Source organism: Meriones unguiculatus, chromosome 7 (genome assembly GCF_030254825.1).
Source record: "Meriones unguiculatus strain TT.TT164.6M chromosome 7, Bangor_MerUng_6.1, whole genome shotgun sequence".
Classification (NCBI taxonomy): Eukaryota; Metazoa; Chordata; class Mammalia; order Rodentia; family Muridae; genus Meriones; species Meriones unguiculatus.
The window spans coordinates 93,375,317-93,394,713 of record NC_083355.1 but is presented as its reverse complement, the minus strand read 5'-3'; the positions used below and the strand labels follow the sequence as shown (position 1 = coordinate 93,394,713).

Below are 19,397 nucleotides of genomic sequence, written 5' to 3'. Positions count from 1 at the left end.
GCCTCCTCCCGGGGGTTGCCTGGTGGGGGCTACTGTGATTCCCATTTTACAGATGGGAGCACTGAAGCTCAGAAAAAGTTCACAGGGCAGGGCTGGGACAGGAGCCCTGTTTGTCTAGCTCCAAAGCAACCACCCTGGCTTGCCTGTTCCTCTTATTTGGCACAGATGTGAAAAACATGAGGAGGGAGGCTCAAATCTCCTAGACAATCCTTACCCCCAGGTGTTAACGGGGTAATCACAACAGAAGGAAGTTGTACCGATCCGGGGGACCGCCAGGCGCCACTCCTGAGTCATCCCTTCGGTACTGCACATATCTGACCGGGAATAGTAGCCTCGAGGGCTGGGCTGGGCTGGGCTGGGCTGGGGTGGCTGTGCCCAATTTGGCTTGGGGTTAGTGGAGCAATCCAGGCTGAGGTGTCTTAAGCATCAGCCTGATGCCACATCTGTCCTGAGTCAGCAAGGGGTGGATTTCAAAAGCTACCGAGTGTATAATCCCGGAAGCCTGAGCTTCTTAGAGAGGACGTACTGGCCAGGCTCCTGGTGAACCCACCCAGGGGTCAGAGTACCAGGAGTCCACTTCAGAAACCTCCAGGCTTCCCCAAGGTTAGTGTCAGCAAGAGCATCTCCAGTCCCCATCTGTCCACAAGTTGGCGCCCTCTGGTAGCACTTGATTCACCTCAATCAACTAAAGGCTGGCATCCATAGACTAGGCTGCTTCTGCTGTATGTTACCATAGGAGCTATGCTCATCTTTGGGGCCACCGTGGAGGGGAAAAAAAAAGCAATCTATAGAGAGAAAGAAGCACCCATGTGCCACATAACTAGAGAGAGTCCACAGGGGAGGGGTTCACCGCACGTTTCCAACACAAAGAAGCCAAGTGCTAAATAAAGCACAGGGTCAGGGCCCCCTGTGTGCGTTACATAGAATTACACAGGCTCCCACTGTTCGCCCATGTACACTCACAGATTGGTTCACAGCGGGGCCTGGGTCCAGAGAATGAGAGGCCCATAGGGCCCGAAACACTTCCTGCCAGCGAAGTCGTGGAATCTCAACGGTGAGGCTAGGCAGAGATCCAGCAGGCAGCCACGGCGGGCACACAAGCAACGTCGGCACAAGCCAGATTCCACCACTGGAACTCACAATCTCATTTCAGCCTTGTTTGTTACACCGAAAAGGTCATGACCTCACACTCCCACGTTACAGGTCAAAGGACAGATACTCGGGTCACGTGGCTTTTGGGCCTAGAACCTGCCTCGGACCCAACTCCCCAAGGCCCTGCTGCTGACTCTGCCCACAGCTAATGTCACAGAAGAGCTGTTTTCCATTGTCATTCCAGTGAACTCTACAGGAAAAGATGACTTTTTTCTTGTGGGTTCAAGGGAGTTGCTCTTAGAATATTACCAACTGTGGGCTCTGTTACAGCTCCTACTGTGATGACAAGTGGGTCTGATGAGGCCCTGGCAGTTCAAGAATATTATTGAACCTTCCAAATGTTACTCTCCTCATTCCCACAAAAGAGAAAGGGGCCTCTACAAAAGCAGGCTGGCAGAGGTCTTCTAGGCCTTGTTGGGTCTGGCACCAGGCATCAAAGGCCAGGGTGAGCCTAGAGTCCCTTAGCCACTCTTGCTCCCAACCCACCATGACTCACCTGGGATGTGCTTGGCCCAGCCAATGATGACCACAAGCTCCCGATCTGCCAAGTCGCAGAGAGTGGTCAGGGCCTTGATGTCTCCCTCAGGGATATCGGCGGGAGGCGTGGCATACAGCTTCTCCGGCTCTGCCACCAGTAGATAGGAGACGATCCTAGTCACTGTGAAGACCAAACAGGGTGCAACCAGTGAATGCCTGGGGAAGAGCAAAGGGTAGAGACGGAGCCCATGGGAAGGTCCAATGTGGCTGGGGTCTGCCCTCATCACAAAGTTGCCAGCAACAGTGATGAGAGAGAGCGCTGGGATATATCCTGCAATGGGAAGCTGCTCAGAGAACCCTGAACAGGAGCTCTGGGAGGGTTGCTATGGGAACAAGGTCTGAGTGCTGGGACCCTCATTTCACATGGAGGCAGGTTTTGTGCCATCCCATACAGACAGTCCTTCCGGTGAAGCCAAGCAAGGCTGGGCACCACTGGCCAGCTTTAGATCCACACGGCCCACCACCCAGTGGAGGAAGACAGAATCGCCCCAGGAAGATGCCAGGTATTCTAGGCTGAGAGGGGCGGTGAAGCCTGCCTGGTACGCACACGGCTTCTTAGCAGGTGGGGAGATCTGTAAGCTCAGGTAGGGGCTGTTCTCCGAATCCAGCCGCCGCTTGTACTTCTGACGGCCTCCACGCACTCGGTCAAGGCGCACACCTGTGTCAGACAAGAAAGACACCGGCATCAACAGCCAAATCTCCAGGGGGGGCAGGCCCTGACCTTAGAACTGCAGCCCTGGCTAAGGGCTTCAGGTTCATGCCCAGGTGGCCAACCTTACAGCAAAAGACGAGGCCATTTCAAGTAGCAGCCCATCCCGTGGGCCAGCCTGGTCCTGCCTCTCCAGGTACAGCTTCGTCCTAGAGTCAATCACCTTGAGGCGTCTATCCTCCAAGCTCTCACTTGAGGACACAACAAAACCCTCTGCCAAGCAGGTGTCCCTACTTCAGTTCTGCATCCTGGGGGGGCTAGAGATGTAGGTCAGTTGGTACAGGGTTGCCTGGCATGTGCAAAGCCCTGGGTCCGAGCCCTAGCGTTTTTAAAATAAAACAAATGATGGGTATGGCCGCTGGCAGCACATGCCTGTAATCCCAGCCCTTGGGAGAAGACATGAGGATCAGGAATCCACGGTCCTCTTCAACCAACACAGGGAATTTATAACCAGCCTAGGCTACACGAGACTGTAAAAGGCAGATGAAGAGGGAGTGCTCGGAGAAACAGGGTTACTGCCTCTGAGGCTAAGTTCTTCTGCTGTCCTTTTCCCCTGAAGGCAAGAGCATCCCACCTCAAGGCCTGCCCTTCCCTTTTCCAGAAGGACTTGTAGAAACAGAGATGGTGAGCTGTCCTTAGCAGTCCTAGCCTGACCACTCGACTCAGACCACTCTGGGGAAGAGAAAGCTGAACCGGTCACTTGACAGGACGATTTACATCTCCTTCACGCCTCGGGCTACTTCTTTGATAATGTATACAACCAGTTATGTACCCACAGTCCAAAGGGAAAAGAGGAAGTTGCCGAGAGAATGAGAGCAATTGAAAGTGAAATGGTTTCATAGGTGGGACAATGAGCGGCCTTTGGGCCCGAGGAGTGGTGGAGACACCCACACCCAGTTTCCAATTAAAAGGCTGCAAACCCACATCCTCTCCCTAAGGGGGAAAAGAAGGTGCTGGAGCTAAAGCTGCCAGAGCCAACTCCAGCAGGCCCCTTAGGGAACTGTTTCTTACAGAACTGGTTACTTCTCAGCCACACCTAGCCCAGGCTGGCCAACAAAACTGACCATGAACAAAACTGACCAGGAAGTGACCTTCCTGCTTCGGCCTCCCAAAGCAGAGATGGCAAGCTTGTGCCACCACACCAAGTTTACACAATGCAGGGGATTGAACCCAGGGCTCCTTTTGTGCTTAGGAAAGTGCTCTACAAAGACGCTACATTCTCAGCTCGTCGTCAGCCTTTTGATCATAAGCTGGAGCCTCTGACAGGTACTTAATGGTAACTGCCATATGGAGGGCCATCTTCTTCAGGTCCTCTGCTGCACTCCCACTACCCTTAAAGCTGAGATGATGAGTCCCTGACAATGGCCCATCGGATGGGAAGGAAGAAGGATACAGAGTGTGTAGGCAGCCCCCGACACAACATCCTGGTTACTCATACCTCATCCCTAGGCACTCTGGGATCTGCTGCATTCTAAGCCTGGTCCTTGGACCTCCTGAGAAGCTGCTAACAACCCCCCACCTCTGTTTAGAAGGTCAAATGGTTGTAACTGACTTTATGTACCCATTTCTCTAGGAGCAAAGGACGTACATGCAAGAAGCACTGAGGGAGAGAGGAAAGGACTGTTCTGGATCCTGTTACTAGCTGTGTCGCTCAAGCTGCTGGTACTCTGCAGTCACTGACAGCCTGGCGGTATGGCCTTGGTGGCTTATCCACCCGTTATCAGCAGAACGTTGCAATGAAGCTTTTGCAAGCCCCACCTACCCAGGCTTGAGCCATCTGCTGGCCAAAGCTCTGGGACAGAACGGGGGGGGGGGGTGTCAGAGGATGTTAGATCAGCACACACAGGATGGCTAGCACTGACAGAGGTGAGGAGTGGTCCCCTCAAAGTAGCATCTGGGGACTGTTAGAAGAGCAAATTTCTCAGGCCCCAGACAGAAGGAGCAAATATGCCTGTTCCCCTCCCTGTTACGCACTCTCATGTACCTCCAGCTGGCCTCCAAACTGCTGAGCAGCCAAGAATCAAAGATGACCCTGAACTTCTGATTCTCCTGCCTCTATCTCCCCAGTGCTGGGATGACAGGCATGTGATACCATACATTTTATACAGTGCTGGGATTCGAATCCAGGGCTTTGTGCATGCTAGGTAAAAACTCCACTAACCAAGCTGTACCCCCAGCCCCAGAATAAGCATCTTATCAAGATGAGCCTACAATGTGCAGTGCCTGTGAGCACTGACCCTGAGTCCTCTGATGGACCTTCTCTAGCTTCCACCTCCGCCATCATCCTAGACGTAAGGGGACGCAGGAAACAGCTCAATTCCCCAACACTGACCTCTGTGCCTCCTGAACTCCCCTCTCATAGAGGCAGACACACAACTAGATAAGAGACTCCTGTTTACTGTTCTCCCACTTGAACTATGACCAGCCTATGCCTTGAAATGCCAACACAGCCGAGAGTCAAACCCTACCACATTCACGAGGGCCCACGGACACCTTCCATGTGTCAGAGGCTGATATGATATGCTCTCTCCTTCTTGAGTCCAAAAAAGGCCTGCCCACTTCCTTTCCCCAGAAGCCACTCTGAGTCATTCCCCTCTTCCGCTAGCCCACCTAACCCTTAGGTGGCTGTCAGCTAGAGAGAGCTTTGAAACAGAAAAAAAAGAACAGTTGCCAGCTCCGCTGATTTTCCTTCTGGAATGTTCTCTGACTTGATTAAAGGCCTTCGTCATGGTTGGTCAAGAAGAGAGGGAATCACCCACATTCTACACATATGTGGAGTGGCTATGATTACCCTCATTTAACAAATAAGAACAGGCTGAGGGGCTAGCTGGTTTGCCCAGTGAGAATTCCTAAGTCATTCTGGGGAATGACCTTCTAGGATGCCTCTCAAATACTCAAACTCTCCTCTGCACTCCTCCAGATCTTTATGGCCAGGCAGCCAGTGCCTCCAAAGGACTGATGTCAACTGTCACGTCATCTTCTCTGGTTGGGACTCATCAAGGACTGCACACATCAAGGACTGGTACAAAATGGGTGTGTTCCCACGGTTTTCAAACTCTTGCCCAAATTCAAACCTAGGAAGCCCAAGAAGCGTGACCTAGGACACCCAGTAGTCATGTTCAGGTTGATCTAGCTCCTGACACATAATACTTCAGTGTCATTCTCTGGTGGGGCAATGGTCAAACCCACTCTGCCGGGGTCCCTTTCCCGACAACTGGCCTTGAGGTGGGGGTGCTGTGCAGCAGTGCCAGCAGGCCAGGTGCTGCAGACTTCCTCTGCTGCTTCCAGGGTCACCACCACAGGCTCGATCCCATCATGCCTTCCGGCTCTTCAGGGCGGCGGGGTCTACACTCCCTACAGCCTGGCACCACACTGGTCAGGGTTTGCTGACCAGTCATTTGGAGTGCAGGGACACGGCCTGTGCTTCTCTCGCTCTGTGGAGCACAGTCGGCGCCAACTCCAAATCCAATGACCTTGCCCTTCTTGCCCAGTGCTTGACAACCTGAACTCTGCAGTTGAGTACCACCAGTTATAGAAAGCAACCCCATAAATCAGGTGTGCTGGTGCCTGCCTGTAATGCCAGCACTTGGGGAGCAAAGGCAGGAAGAGCCACATTTCAAGGTCATGTTCAGCTAGACAGCCAAGTCTGAGGCTAGTCTAGGCTACAAGGGACAGGATAGAAAGCATCTTCATTTGCTGACGCTTAAACGACTGGATATCAGAGAGTGTGGCAGTGAAAAGTCATCGCCACTGACCCAATGGACAGTTCTAAATTAGGATGTGACTTCAAAACATCAGCTGGGGAGAGAGAAAATGGAGTCTTGAAGTAAGAATGCCTTATTGTTTGTGTACTTATATTAGCAAAATACCCAAAAAGCAGTCAGCAAGTGCAATTAAAATACTAATTAACTTACAGTTGCCATCTAAGATTATTCAATCCTATCACTTCAGTGAGACTTTCCAAAGATAAGAAGTTTTAATAACACTAGTATGGAAATCATCGATCTCCAAATACTTAACACATGGCCCTTGTCTTAACTTCTGTTGGATACTGTTTAACCCCCTCAGATGCACAGAGAAGTTTATTGATTAGGCAGTATCTCATGAATATAAAAAAAAAAAAAGACTGGTTAAAAATAAATCAATGCAATTTATAGTCATAGCAGTGTATAGCCATGGGCGAACAAGGTCCTGGAGTTTTGGTTATATCTAGACCCCTGGACAAGTGTGATAAATTTCTAGCATAAACAGAGGGCATGAGTAGTGGTCAAGGGCAGATCTGGGCAAACCTGGCTACCCGAGTGGTATTGGGTAAGGGTCTTCACTTCTTGGACTCTAAGATGGGGTCACAGTGCCTACTTCACAAGGCTAACACCACCTCATTTAATCCTCATGTCAATTCACATGAGCATCTGAAAAACCTTTGATGGCGAACAATAATTGTCAAGTAAATGCTAACTAATGCCACTACTAAAAAATCCCTCGTCCTTAAGGAGGTCTCTGCTGTTACCGACGCCAGCATCTTAATTGTAGTGTTCTATTTTCAAGACACTGGGCCGGGGAAACCTAGTGAAAGATACATGGAATCACTCTGTAGTTTCTGACAACGTTAACTCAATGATCTCAAAATGCAAAGTTTAAAAACTTCTGGAAAATTATGGTGGCGGTATAGAAGGGTGTATGTGTTGGTAGTTCAAAAAACTACCCAGAAGCACCACAAATCCGACTCCTGGGTTTCCACCCCAGTTGTCCAGTTCTACCTTGGAGGCTTCTGGAGTCAAGGTCAGACACAGAAAGCAGGCTGGAGACTGGGGAGGAAGACGCCAGAATGAAGAGTTAGTGTGTCCTGGATCCCATTTGTAGCAAGTGTGTGTATGTGGGAGGGGAAGGGTTGTAATCAATCACAGCATGTGAAAAAGGCTGAGGCAGGAGGAGATCAACCTGAGCTCCAAGTTACTTTAGGCTTTACAGTAAGCTCCAGGCTGGCCTTGGCTACAGTTTGAGACCCTGTCTCAAAAATAAAAACTTCACAAACAGCCAGGCATGACAGCAACAGAGACCAGTGGCCACCTTTCAAGTAGCCTTATCACACCAGGCTGCAGGGGCCAGGATCTGCAGGGGCCCAGCTTAAGAGCCCAGGAAATGGAACAGAAGATTCATGCAGAGAAGGGGGAGGGTCTCAAAACTGTGCCCCACCTGCTGGCTTCTGCTCTCCACTGCAGGCACCTCAGAGCTCCAGATCAGGCACTGATTAAATGGACGTCATGATGCCACTGGGCTTCTCATTCTTTCTTAATGGAAGAGCAATACTTCCCACCTCCTTCCTGCCTTGCTACTCATTTGCAACCCCCTCCCCCAAGGCTGGATGGGATCCCAGTCTTTCAGAAGCAAAAATAGCTGATTGTACTGGGGCAGCGGCCAGTTTAAGTTTCTTTCATTTACACTAAAAATAGCCAGCTAAAGCCTGGTCCTGCACCTGGCCCCAAGCCTGTGCCTGGTGCTGCCCTCCAACTATCACGCATCTCTGCCCTCGGGGAGGTTTACCCAGGGCTGGAAGCCAGTATTTCTGTCCCAGGCTAAAGCCAAGAAGAATCCCTGTTGACCTTGCTAAGGTAGGATTGACAATTCCTCTCTAAAACCCACCACCAGCACTGACTCCGCCATCGTCAGTTTCCTTTTGTTTATGAAGTGAGCAGGTCCTGAACTGAACAGGGCTCTAGCTTACAAAGCTGTTCATATTCATCTCACATGTGAGCTGCACAACAATTCTGAGATGGGGGAGTTCAAGGCTGTCACAGAAGGCTAGAGAAAGGTCAGGTGGACTTGGGGATGTGGCTCTGATGGCAGAGTGCTGGCCTAGCACACAAAAAACGTTGAGTTCCATCTCCAGTACCCCATAGACCTGTGCCTGTAACACAGTAGTCTGAAGGTTGAGGCAAGATGATCAGGAATGCAAGGTCATTCTTGGAAGTTCAAGGCCAGCCTGAGACACAGCAGACCCGGCCAAGGAAGGCCACAAGGGGGATCTGTGTGGGTGATGAAATGTGGTGCCATCTCAGTGCTGCATGATGAGAATGGGCTGCAAGGAAACTGGGTTCCTGGAGACTCAGAGCCTAGGGGCTCTGGGGTCATGTACTGTCTAGAAGAAGCATCTGCTCAAATACCCCCCCCATGAGCCAGGCGTGGCACATGCATGTGATCCCAGCACTCAGGGAAGCAGAGGCAGGCAGGCCTCTGTGAGTTCAAGGCCACCCTGGTCTACAAAGAGTCCAGGACTGCCAAGGCTACACAGAGAAACCCTGTCTCAAAACAAACAAACAAACAAACAAACAAACAAACAAACAAACAGCAAACAACTCTAAGCTCTTCGGGGGTCCTATGCTAGATCTTTATGATGTACTTATTTGTTCTGGGTAGTCTTCCCTGGAAGGATTAGGGGTTGAAGCTTACCCTGGTGTCCCAGTTTGCTGTGATAAGCACCACTGACTAAAAGCAGCTTGGAGTGGAAAGGGTTGATCTGGCTTACAGGTTACAGTCTATCATTGGGGGAAGCCAAGGACTGAGCCCAAGGCAGGAGCCTGAAAGCAGGAGTTGAAGCACAGACCATGGAGGAATGCTGCTTACTGCCTTGCATGGACTGCTCAGCTTGCTTTCTTATACAACCCAGGACCACGGCCTGGGGATGACTCGACTCATAGTGGGCTGGGTGCTTCTACATAAATAATTAATCAAGACAACACCCTCATCATCTTGCCTAGACCAATATGACAGAGACATTTTCTCAATTAAGATAACCTCTTCCCAAACCGGGACACCTGGTGATGAGGGAGGGAGGGAAGGAGGGAGAGAGTGGATGGTCTCCTGGTAGGTAAACAAATGCACCTCTAGTTATGTTTCCAGGCTTCTGCCAAGTGTTCTGTGGACTCCAGGCAGCTGAATGGCTAAAGGGGAACCCCAGTATTCTGGCTGCTAAAGCCGTGTCTACTGTTATTCTTCTCTCTACTCTAGACCCCTCGGGCCCATGACATCACACCAGGAGGGACATCCCTGTGTTCCCACTGGCCAGTGTCTAAAACTGCACCCAACAGGGAAAAGTCAGCCCAGCCAGGGCCAGGCCCCACTTCATGTTTGCTGGGGAGAGACATGAGGCTCCTATTAGACAAGGAACGGGCCCTGAGTTAGGACCAGCTTCTTACAAGGAGCCTAGGCTCCACCCGGCTCTGTCCTGTCCCAGCCCCCTGTGGCCCTGGGGGGAGGGGGAGAAATCACCCAAGTGCAGATGGGCCAGATCAAGCATGGCAGGTCCTGTCACCTGTGCCACTACTTTCCATTTCCTTGCCTGTGACAGACACTGCTAATCAATCATGGCACCACAGCCTGCTGGTCTCAGATACTCCACTGGGGCCTTTCAATCATGTACACTACCACCCTGGAGCTGACAGTCCAATGGAAAGGCAATTTGCCACCCTGCTTCTCTGAATTAAGAATGGGGGGAGGGGTTCGGAGATGGCAGAGTAAACAAAATAAGCCAAGTGCATAAATAAATAAACAAGGTCATTTCTGGAGCAGGAGAAGTTCTACAGGGGGTTGTGATAGCAAGGGATGTGGAGGATGACACCCACATGGAGGCTGAAAAGGACAGGACGCCTGCCTTCAGGAACACACTCCAAAAGAGGGTGTTGTGTGGGATTCCTAAGGTGAGAAGTCAGCAGTGCTTGGAGACTAAGAGCAAGCTGAGTGGACAGGAACACAGACAGGACATGGTAGGGAAGATGACGGTTGAGTCTCAGAGAAGATCTGAACCACGTGGTCAGATGTTTTGGCATTATTTTAAATGTAATGGAGAACTTCAGAGTATGGAAACAAAATGACGGACTCTCACTATGCCTCCAATGTGCTGGGTGAGGTGGCACATACCAATAACTGCAACATTAGGAGGCTGGTGGATCTTTGAGTTCGAAGCCAGCCTGGTCTACCTCAGGCCAGCCAGGGTTATAGTGAAGGCCTGTCTCAAACCAATCAACACACAAACAACACAAAGAGTCCTCTGGCTGCAGCAAGGCTGAGAAGGACTAGGGATAGGAGATCAGGGATCTACTGAGGTCACTGTCATGGTCCGTAAGAAAGATGACCAGCCCTGACTGTGGAGGACAGCAAGGGACACGCTGGACCCTGCCTCAAGAAAACAGAGAAAAGTGACACAGATGTGGTGGTCTTCACTTAAAAACCACAGCACTCGGGGCTAAAGCAGACAAGTTTGAGGTCAGCCATAAGTACACAGCAAGAGCCTGTCTCAAAAACCAAAATCAGCCAATTGGTGGTGGCGCACACAGCTTTAGTCCCCGCAGAGGTGGGATGAGGCCAGCCTGGTCTACAGATAAGTTTTGGAAGAGTAGAAAGCAGTCCCCACAGTGGACACAGCTCTCCGAACAGATCCCTGGGGATTGGAGTGCTGGACTTTCTCTTTTCTTTTTAGATGTTTGATTGTTTTGGTTTGGGTTTTGTTTGTTTGTTTGGGTTTTTTGAGACTGGGTTTCAGACTGTCCAGAAACTTAATATGTAGTCCTGGCTGCCCACCTCTATCTCCCAAATGCTAGGTTTAAAGGCAAGCCAGAGCTGCATAGTGAGACCCTGTCTTGGAAAAAAACCAAAAACCAAAAAACAAAGTACTCCCCTCCTCAAATCACAAATAATTTCATTAAAAACCAAAAAACAAAACACTACAGTAAAACTTGAAGCTGGGCATGATGGCTCATTCCTGTAATTCCAGCATTCAAAAATCTGAGGCAGAAGGACTGCTGAGAGTTCAAGGTTACCCTGAGCTAGAGAAAGAAAGCCCATCTCAATAAACAAAAACCTCAAGGATGAACCCATAGAAACAAGCAAAGAGAAAATAACACAAAAGCCAGGAAAATGGTTTCTTCCAAGACTGGAGAAAAAGAAATGGAAATGGGATTGATACAGGGAACTTAAGAGACCCGCATATTAGAAGGAAAGAGCTGGCTCCTAAAAGTTCACCTATGACCTCCATATACCTGCTATGGCATCTGCACACACACACACACACACACACACACACACAAAATAAATGTAAGAAAATATTCTTGAAGATATGTACACTCCAAACTCCCTTCTTCCATACCAACAGGGCTTCAGTGGACCACACGGCATCTAAGCTAAAGACAATAATTCCCAGGCTCCTGTACTGAGTGGAGTGCCCAAGTGATCTGGCTCGGCCAAAAGCCTGTCAATGATAGAACCCTGTGTCCTGGCTACCTGTGAGAACCGGCGTCATGGGTGTAGGTCACAGGCTGAGGATTATAACAGAGATGCCACCCCGTCCCATACAGCCAGAGACCTTTGCACCACTACTTTCCAAATAAAGAGAACCAAGGAATGGACACAAGAAATGCCATGATGGTAGCGAATGCCTTTGATCCTGGCAGAGGCAGGAGGATCTGCCTGTGAGTTCAAGGCCAGCCTGGTCTACAGAGTGAGTCCCAGTACAGCTAAGGCTACACTGAGAAATTCTATCTCAAAAGGAAGGAAGGAAGGAAGGAAGGAAGGAAGGAAGGAAGGAAGGAAGGAAGAAGGCAAAGAAAGAAATGAATATGAGGGACCGAGGTGGAAGACCTACTCCATTGTAGTTGGGTAAAAAATTTCCACTTGGCTGAGCCTGGTGGCATTCCTGCTACCTGGGAGGCAGAAGCGGAGATTAAGGGTTCAGGGCTACCCAAGGAACTTAGTGAGACCATGTCTCAAAGTGGAGAGGGCTGGGCTGTGGCTCAGACAGGTAGAGCAGCTGGCTCATACACATGTGGTCCTGGGTCTGATCCCAGCACTACAGTTAATTATTGAAACTTTCTATTTTGCTGTTTTTATTTTCAAGACAATATGAAGCAACATCATTAGCTAAGTGTGGACAGACAGATTATAGGGGACCCCAAACTGCTTTCCAAATCACAGAAGGGAAAAAAAAAATCACCTTTAGGAGTTTTAGGAAAGGGAAGATATTAACAAAAGAGCCCTGTGAGTGGGGAAGGCTAAGGCTGTGACCCACTGCAGCGCCTGGGCCCACACTAAACAAAGTGATGTCCTCCAGATGTCTGCTAATACAGAACTTTAACGTCCTTAGCACAGACAGGGGAAATAAGCTGGTGACATGACAGGTACGTTCATCAATTTGCCTGAATCTTCCTATCATATATAGGTAAAGCAAAAGCACCACAATGTGCCCCATCAATGCAGTTAGTGAACAGTTAAAAACAAAACAACAGTAACAAAAATCAATGCTGTTATATGAAGACTATCTCTAATCAATAATCAACATCAGGCATCACGGTAGAAGCCCAAGACATCTCTGGAGATGGGGGAAGGGGGTGGAGACAAGATGGCAACGGCCCCTCCTACGATTCTCATTCTCCAGGAGGGAGGTGAAGCTTAGGGGAAGTGCAAGCAGCTTTCCCAGGGAGCTGCTAAATGGTCAAGCAGGGGTCTGACCCGATGGGCTGAACCTGCAATCCAATGCTCTGGTTGTCAAATGCCCAGAGAGAACGGTAATGAGAATTCAACACAGCCAGAAGCAGCTGTCTGTATTCAATCAACACTTGTGCAGCCAGAGGTCATTGCACCTGAGTGTTCGGAAGTGTTTGGGAGGACCTTGTGAACTATCAGATATGGGGAGGGGGGGGGGAGGGATGTGTTAGGCTACAGAGTTATTCAGTGCTGTCTTCTGACATGTCGGAGAGTTGGTTTGTTTCAAAACATTAATATATTTTGGAAAAGTGAAAGACTTTCTCTTCCTTCATTCACAAGAAAAGTAGTATTTCTGGGATGGGCTAGAGGCAGAGCATTCTATAAATACAAAAAAAAACATTAGATCCCATGCAGCAGGAACCTGATCAGGGCCCCCTTTTAATTTCCTGACATGAGCTGGCCACTAACCCAATTACCCAGAATCCCTGGAGGAGCTTACCGCTTTTCCAACATGCACAAAGAAGAGAGGGAAAGCATATTGCATGGCCGGCAGCCCAGCTCTCACTGAAATCAAATCTTTTAGAAAACACTTGGGAAGAGGCAGGCAGGAGTGCCTGGAGGGAGGGCAAGTCACAGGAGAAGGTGAAGTGGGCAGGGACAAGGGAGAATTATCCAAGTCCCAAAGTTGAACTGAAGACTTGGGGGTGGGGGCATCCGATAGATGCAGCAAATGGGTTTTTAAGGGTTCGTCTGGTCTGGAGACTAAATCAGTCCACACCTGAGATGCCAGGCGACCATCCTCGGAGAGGATCAGCAGAAAATAACGACACCCCCTAAGGGTCGCACCAACTAATCCAGGAGGGAGATAAATGGACCCACTCTGCCACACTCAACTCTACAGTAGGAAGCTGTAGGAAAGAAAAAAAAAAAAGTGAACCTGAATGAGTCTAGCACTAGCTGAATGGTGCCTGGAGGCTGACACCACAAGGCAACGTCAGGGTACAAACTGCATCCTCACCTTTACCTGCCGAATAGCAGGCATCAATACACGTAATGAAGGTTAAGTATGAAACCCACAAAGAAAACGCCAATCACCAGCTTTGAACCCGTGTCAGATTTCTATAGTCTATTTCACATGCAGAAAAAAAATAAAAGGATGACTTTCCCCTGAAAATATGAATTGTCATTCAATGGAGCTGCAAAAAGACAGACTCAGGGACACTGTCTTCATTCATTCACTGACTGCTCCAGTCATCCCAGGATAGATGGCCAAGCCAAAGGAAGCCATGTGGGAAAGAGGATCTGTCTCCGACCACCTGGGGCATCTATCTGCTAGGCTTCGATCCTACGACAGGACACCACCACACATCTGACTTCCTCCCTGGTCATGGCTGGAGCCCCTAAATCATGGAGCAGCAACATGGACTATTTTACTAAGAAAGTTACTGGAGACGTCTTGAGCTGCTGGGTACGAGGGAAAATGGAATGGGTAGGAAGGGAAAAAGCTGTGTCCATACTCCCTGCTTCCCTTTAAAGACTCAGGGACCCCTGCTGCCCAAAGGCTGACTGAGACCCTAACACAGGAATCGGCACAAATAAGTGTGAAGTTTGTTTACAGAAGCTGAGAAAGACAAAGGGGGTGGGGCAGGAGCCCAGGCTGGCCCTAGGGAGCAAACTTTGCACACGGAACAAGGAGGGGACACACCCAAACAAAAGCAGGAGCCAGGACAAGTGCCAAACACTCTCTCTGGCAGGGACCCAGACTCCTGCAGGAGGCCTGCTCCTCCCAGGGGCTGGTCCCGGTGGAGCTTCTGATGCCAGGTACCTCGGAGCTCTATGGGGACCCACGCTAAGCCAGGAGCTCAGCTTTACCCACACTCGGGGGCGGGGGGGGGAACTTCCTGTCAAGTTTCTCTTCCAGATACAGGTCTGCCAGCAACGGAGCTGTGGGCGGATGTTCCCTGGTGACTGTCTCGTCCTCCTTCAGGCAAAGCTCCCTAATGGCTGAATCAGGCTCAGTGTGTCAGCCCAGGGGACATCTGGCTGCCATAGAGAAGCCACTGCGGAAGGGGAGGCAACTCTGGGGATCACCCTGGAGGTCACCCCACTTGGACACTAAGCATCCTTGCAGTACCCTGTTCCCACCCCTGGAGACCTGCATTGTCCATGGGCTTCTCTTTCAGGAGACAGCCCAAGGATCTCTCCACTGCGTCCCTTCAGTGTGCTTGCTCATGCCTCAACTGTCACTGGTGAGACCCTCCCTTTTTGGGGACCACTAGAAAGTATCCTCTTCTTGGCCAGCACTTGGCAACTCCTCAAGAGAATCCTGAGCACTCTGTCCTGACTGAGTGGCGATTCCCCCATTCCTGGCCTGTCACGGGGTGGGGGCGAGTTGGGGGGCAGAAAGCATGGATCTGGGCCCTGATCTTCTTAAGCTGGAGGGTGGCTGAAGGTGGGACAGCCATCTCACTCCAGCCCCTGAAGGCCCCATTTCTCACCTGAAAGGGAGGAGGCCGCCTTCTGCTGCGATTCCCTCAGGTGTGGGAAAGCAGGCAGAGAGGCAAACTTCACCAGCGGAGTACCTGCCTGACCCGGTGTCTCGCTCAGCTTCCAGAACAAGGTGACAGTTCCATCTGGTTCTTAGGAGGAAGGAGTCTCTTCAAAGCCTAGAAATCCTCAGGTTCCCAGCATCAAGGAACCCGTAGGTGTAAGGAGGCCACACAGGCCTGCTTCTGTGGGCCTCCTCATCTGAGAACACCAGGAGGCTTGGAGCCTGGTGTAAGAGGCAAGGGACCTAGTACAACCTCTGTCTCAGTCACACCTACACACAACCAAGAACAGAACTGTACCACTGAGTGAACCATGATCTGACATTCAGCAGGCCCAACACAGGCCATTTCAATCTAGAAAGGGGTGGTTTCCTCCACCGCAGCCTCCCCTAAAAAGCAGCTGACACATCACCAAGGGGTTAAGAAATGACAAATGAAGAAGGCATTTGTGCTGGCTAGTTTTATGTCAACCCGACATAAGCTAAAGCCATCCGAGAGGAGGGAACCTCAATTAAGAAAATGCCTCCATAAAATCAGGCTGCAGGCAAGCCTGCAGGACATTTTCTTAATTGGTGATTGATGGGGGAGGGTCCAGCCCATTGTGCATGATGCCATCCCTGGGCTGGTGGGTCCCGGGTTGTAGAAGAAAAGCAGGAGGAGCAAGTCAGTAAGCAGCATCCCTTCATGCTCTTCATCAGCTCTTGCTTGCAGGTTCCTGCCCTGTTTGAGGTTCTTGCCCTGTCCTGACTTCCTTCAGTGATGGACTACCGGAAGTATAGGCGGAATAGACCCTTTTGTGTTCCCAACTTGCTTTTGGTCATGGTGTTTCATGACAGCAATAGTAACCCTAACTAGGACAGCATTTTAAAGCCCAGTGCACGGCAGACCCAAGAAGCAACCGGCATCTTGCCTGAGAGTGGTTTCTTCGTAGGTGTAGACGCTGAACTGAGTCCAGGTGAGGAAAGGAAGGACCCAAATTTTCCCCTATAACTGGGGAAAGTTTGTCCCCTCCATGCTCTCTCACAGTCAAAACAGCTCAGAGGTGGACACCTGATTCTCAGAGCACAGAGGAGGAGTGGGGGAAGTCCCTGCTGCTGAGGGTGAGCTAGGTTAGAGCAGCAACCCCACCTTGCCCTTCCCAGGGAACACTGCACCCCAGTGGACTTCTTCCTCTTTGCCTGTCCTCATCCACATAAACTCTTCCTGTTTCCTTCCATGGTGGGAAGGATCAAGGCTCAGAAGCTGATCGGTAAGAATTTACACGGGCTCTCTCTGAGGGGGACACACATATGTACGCGCAGTGATGTATGTTCATGTAGCTCAAGCATGCGTGTCTACACACACACACACACACACACACCTCATTCCACAGAGATGGTGAGGAAGGAAGGGCCCTACAGCAGCCTTCCATGCAAGGAGTCCCAAGTCATCTCACATTTCCTAGGAGCCACTTTTGAAGTGTGGATTGAAGTGCCAAGATGCTAATTTCACTGTGCTTTAGTTAACTCAATCTAGGACCAGAGTCAGGTTCCAGCACCCACACAGCAACTTACAGCTACTTAGGCATCGGGTGCTCTCTTCTGAACTCTACGGGTAGCAGGTCTGCACCTGTGCAGCCACTCACGCATACATACAACATAAAAACGAACTTTTAAAGCTGATTTCCTTAATAAAACATCTTAATTTTAAAAACCTATGAAGGATAAAAGCCTTTCATAGAGCCAAAGATATAAATGGGCAACAAATCAATTAAAAAAAAAAAAAAAGAATGCACCTTGGCTGGAACTAAATAAAGCTCAGTTGGCGCTTGTGACTCCTGACTATGGCACCAAATGGTGTGACTCTGGGGGGGATAACAGGAAGGACAGAACTGGAAGCAAAGTTGGAAGAACAGAGACCTGAGTGGGGAAACACTCGCCAGGCATGCAAGAGACAGGTCCCAAACCCTACTGCAACCAAGGGCCACTCTTCCCCAGCAAGGAGTGTGCCACCGGCCCCTGCAAACCTGAAGGAGTACCAGGGACTGATTCTAAGTGCCCTCAAGAGGGAGGTGATAGGCTATTCCAAAGGAGGACTTCCCAGAGTGACAGCTGGGGCCCTAAACAGGGTCGGAGTCCCCCAAAGGTCCTTGGGACCTCTGGACTTCCACATTGCTAGCCCACATCTTTCCACAAAGGGATGCCCAGCAGGCTATGGCATGGCAGCCATGATGCAAGACAGCCTGTAGCAGCATGTACACACACACACACACACACAGTCCTTGGGGAGGTCCTTAGCCTTTAGGTATCCTTACAAAGGTTTGACACTCCCCACCAAGACAAACCAAGCGGAGCCCCGACCCTGGCAGTTGGCTGTGGGCCTCTTACCTTCCTTCAGCATCCCCACTTTGAGGCATTTCATGAAGCGGCAGGCCTGACAGGACTTGCGTCTCCGTTTGGTGATCTCACACTCGTTGGTGGCCGGGCAGCTGTACTCGATGTTCCCTGAAACACAGAGAGGGTTGCCAGGCGCCTGCGGTTCATCCAGGACCCTGACCCATCAGGTTGGCTATGTGGGGATTAGCTGGCCAGAGCTGACTAGCTCCAAACAGGGTTGCACAGTGAAACAGGGGCTCTAAGTGGCTGTCCAGAATGTTCCAAAAACACTCCCATGTCCATTCCATCCTCTGAGCTTGGTAAGCCAAGCAGCCACCTGGGGGAAAAAAAAACTTGTTCTTCTGAGAATGGTCACTCATGGTTTTGAATCTGAAACAGCCACAGGATTTCAGGGAGCAGGGCGGGACACGAAATTACATCAATAGAGCACATTACACGAGGAAAACAGCCACCATGCTGAGCTGATTAACACAGACCACGCCAGCTTGTCCAACCTGCACCTGTCACTAGGAAGAGCCCAGGAAAACCGTGGCAGGGCCTGAACGCTTGCCTCCTCTGGGGCCAGGTCACCGAGCTCGTCACCATGCCTTAGTTTCCTCATCTGTAAAATAGTCCCTAGCTCCTAAGCAAAGGGTTTAAACAAAAGCGTACCTGAAATGTCACTTAAAAAAACTGTAGCCTAAACTGAGCATGGTGACACACACCTGTAATCCCAGCACTCTGGGAGGCAGAGGCAGGAGGATCTCTGAGTTCAAGGCCAGCCTGGTCTACAAAGTGAGTTCCAGGACAGCCAGGGCTACAGAGAGAAACCTTGTCTCAGAAAAACCAAAACCAAAAACAACAACAGCAACAAAGTAGCCTAAGTTGGCCATGGCGGTGCACCTTAAATCCCTGCAGAAGAAGGCGAATCTCTGAGTTTGAGGCCAGCCACTGCTATACTGTGAGACCTTGTTTCATTTAAAAAAAAAAAATATATATATATATATATATATATATATATATATTAGCCCAGGTTAGGCATGATAGTGTGCAGTCCTGTCATTTTAAAAAATTATGACATTTATTTATTTGCTTGTTTGTGTTAATTATAATTAGTGCAGGTGAGGGACGCAGGAGTGCCAGTCGGTGTATATGGAGGTCAGAGGACAACGTTCGGGAATCAGTTTTCTCCATCTACTATGAAATTCCTGGGGATTGTACTTAGGTCATCAGGCTTGCCAGCACACCACCTTTACCCACTGAGCCATCCTATTGGCTCTGCAATTTCAGTCCCTGGGAGGTGGAGGCAGGAAGAGCAGGGGGTCAAGGTCATTCTTGTCTATAAGTCAAAGTCAAGGCCAGCCCGGCCTTACGGGAGACCCTGCCTTAAAAACAAAGTGGGGCTGGGGATGTAGCTCAGCTGATAAAGTGCTTGCTTAATGCCACACCCAGCACCACCTGTGTGCTATGCTAGCACTTGGAGGTAGAGGCAGGAGGATTAGGTCATCTTTAGCTACAGGACAGGAAATGGAGAGCAGTCTGGACCACAGGAACATAGCCTGTCTTAAAAAAAAAAAAAAAAAAAAAAAAAAAAAAAAAAACACAAAACAAAGAGCAGTA

General features: G+C 50.1%; 1 protein-coding gene across 2 annotated transcripts in view; it reads right to left on the bottom strand.

The window, feature by feature from the left end:
• The window catches only part of Esrrb (estrogen related receptor beta), a 162,703-nt gene that overhangs the window by 13,824 nt on the left and 129,482 nt on the right, over positions 1-19,397 (bottom strand). For both annotated transcript variants that reach the window (XM_060387910.1, XM_021653401.2), the window contains exons 3-5: positions 17,790-17,906; positions 2,237-2,347; positions 1,649-1,810 (exon numbers count right to left, since the gene is read on the bottom strand). In XM_060387910.1, coding sequence (XP_060243893.1) covers positions 1,649-1,810; positions 2,237-2,347; positions 17,790-17,906 — 390 coding nt within the window. The remainder of the gene's footprint in view (positions 1-1,648; positions 1,811-2,236; positions 2,348-17,789; positions 17,907-19,397) is intronic.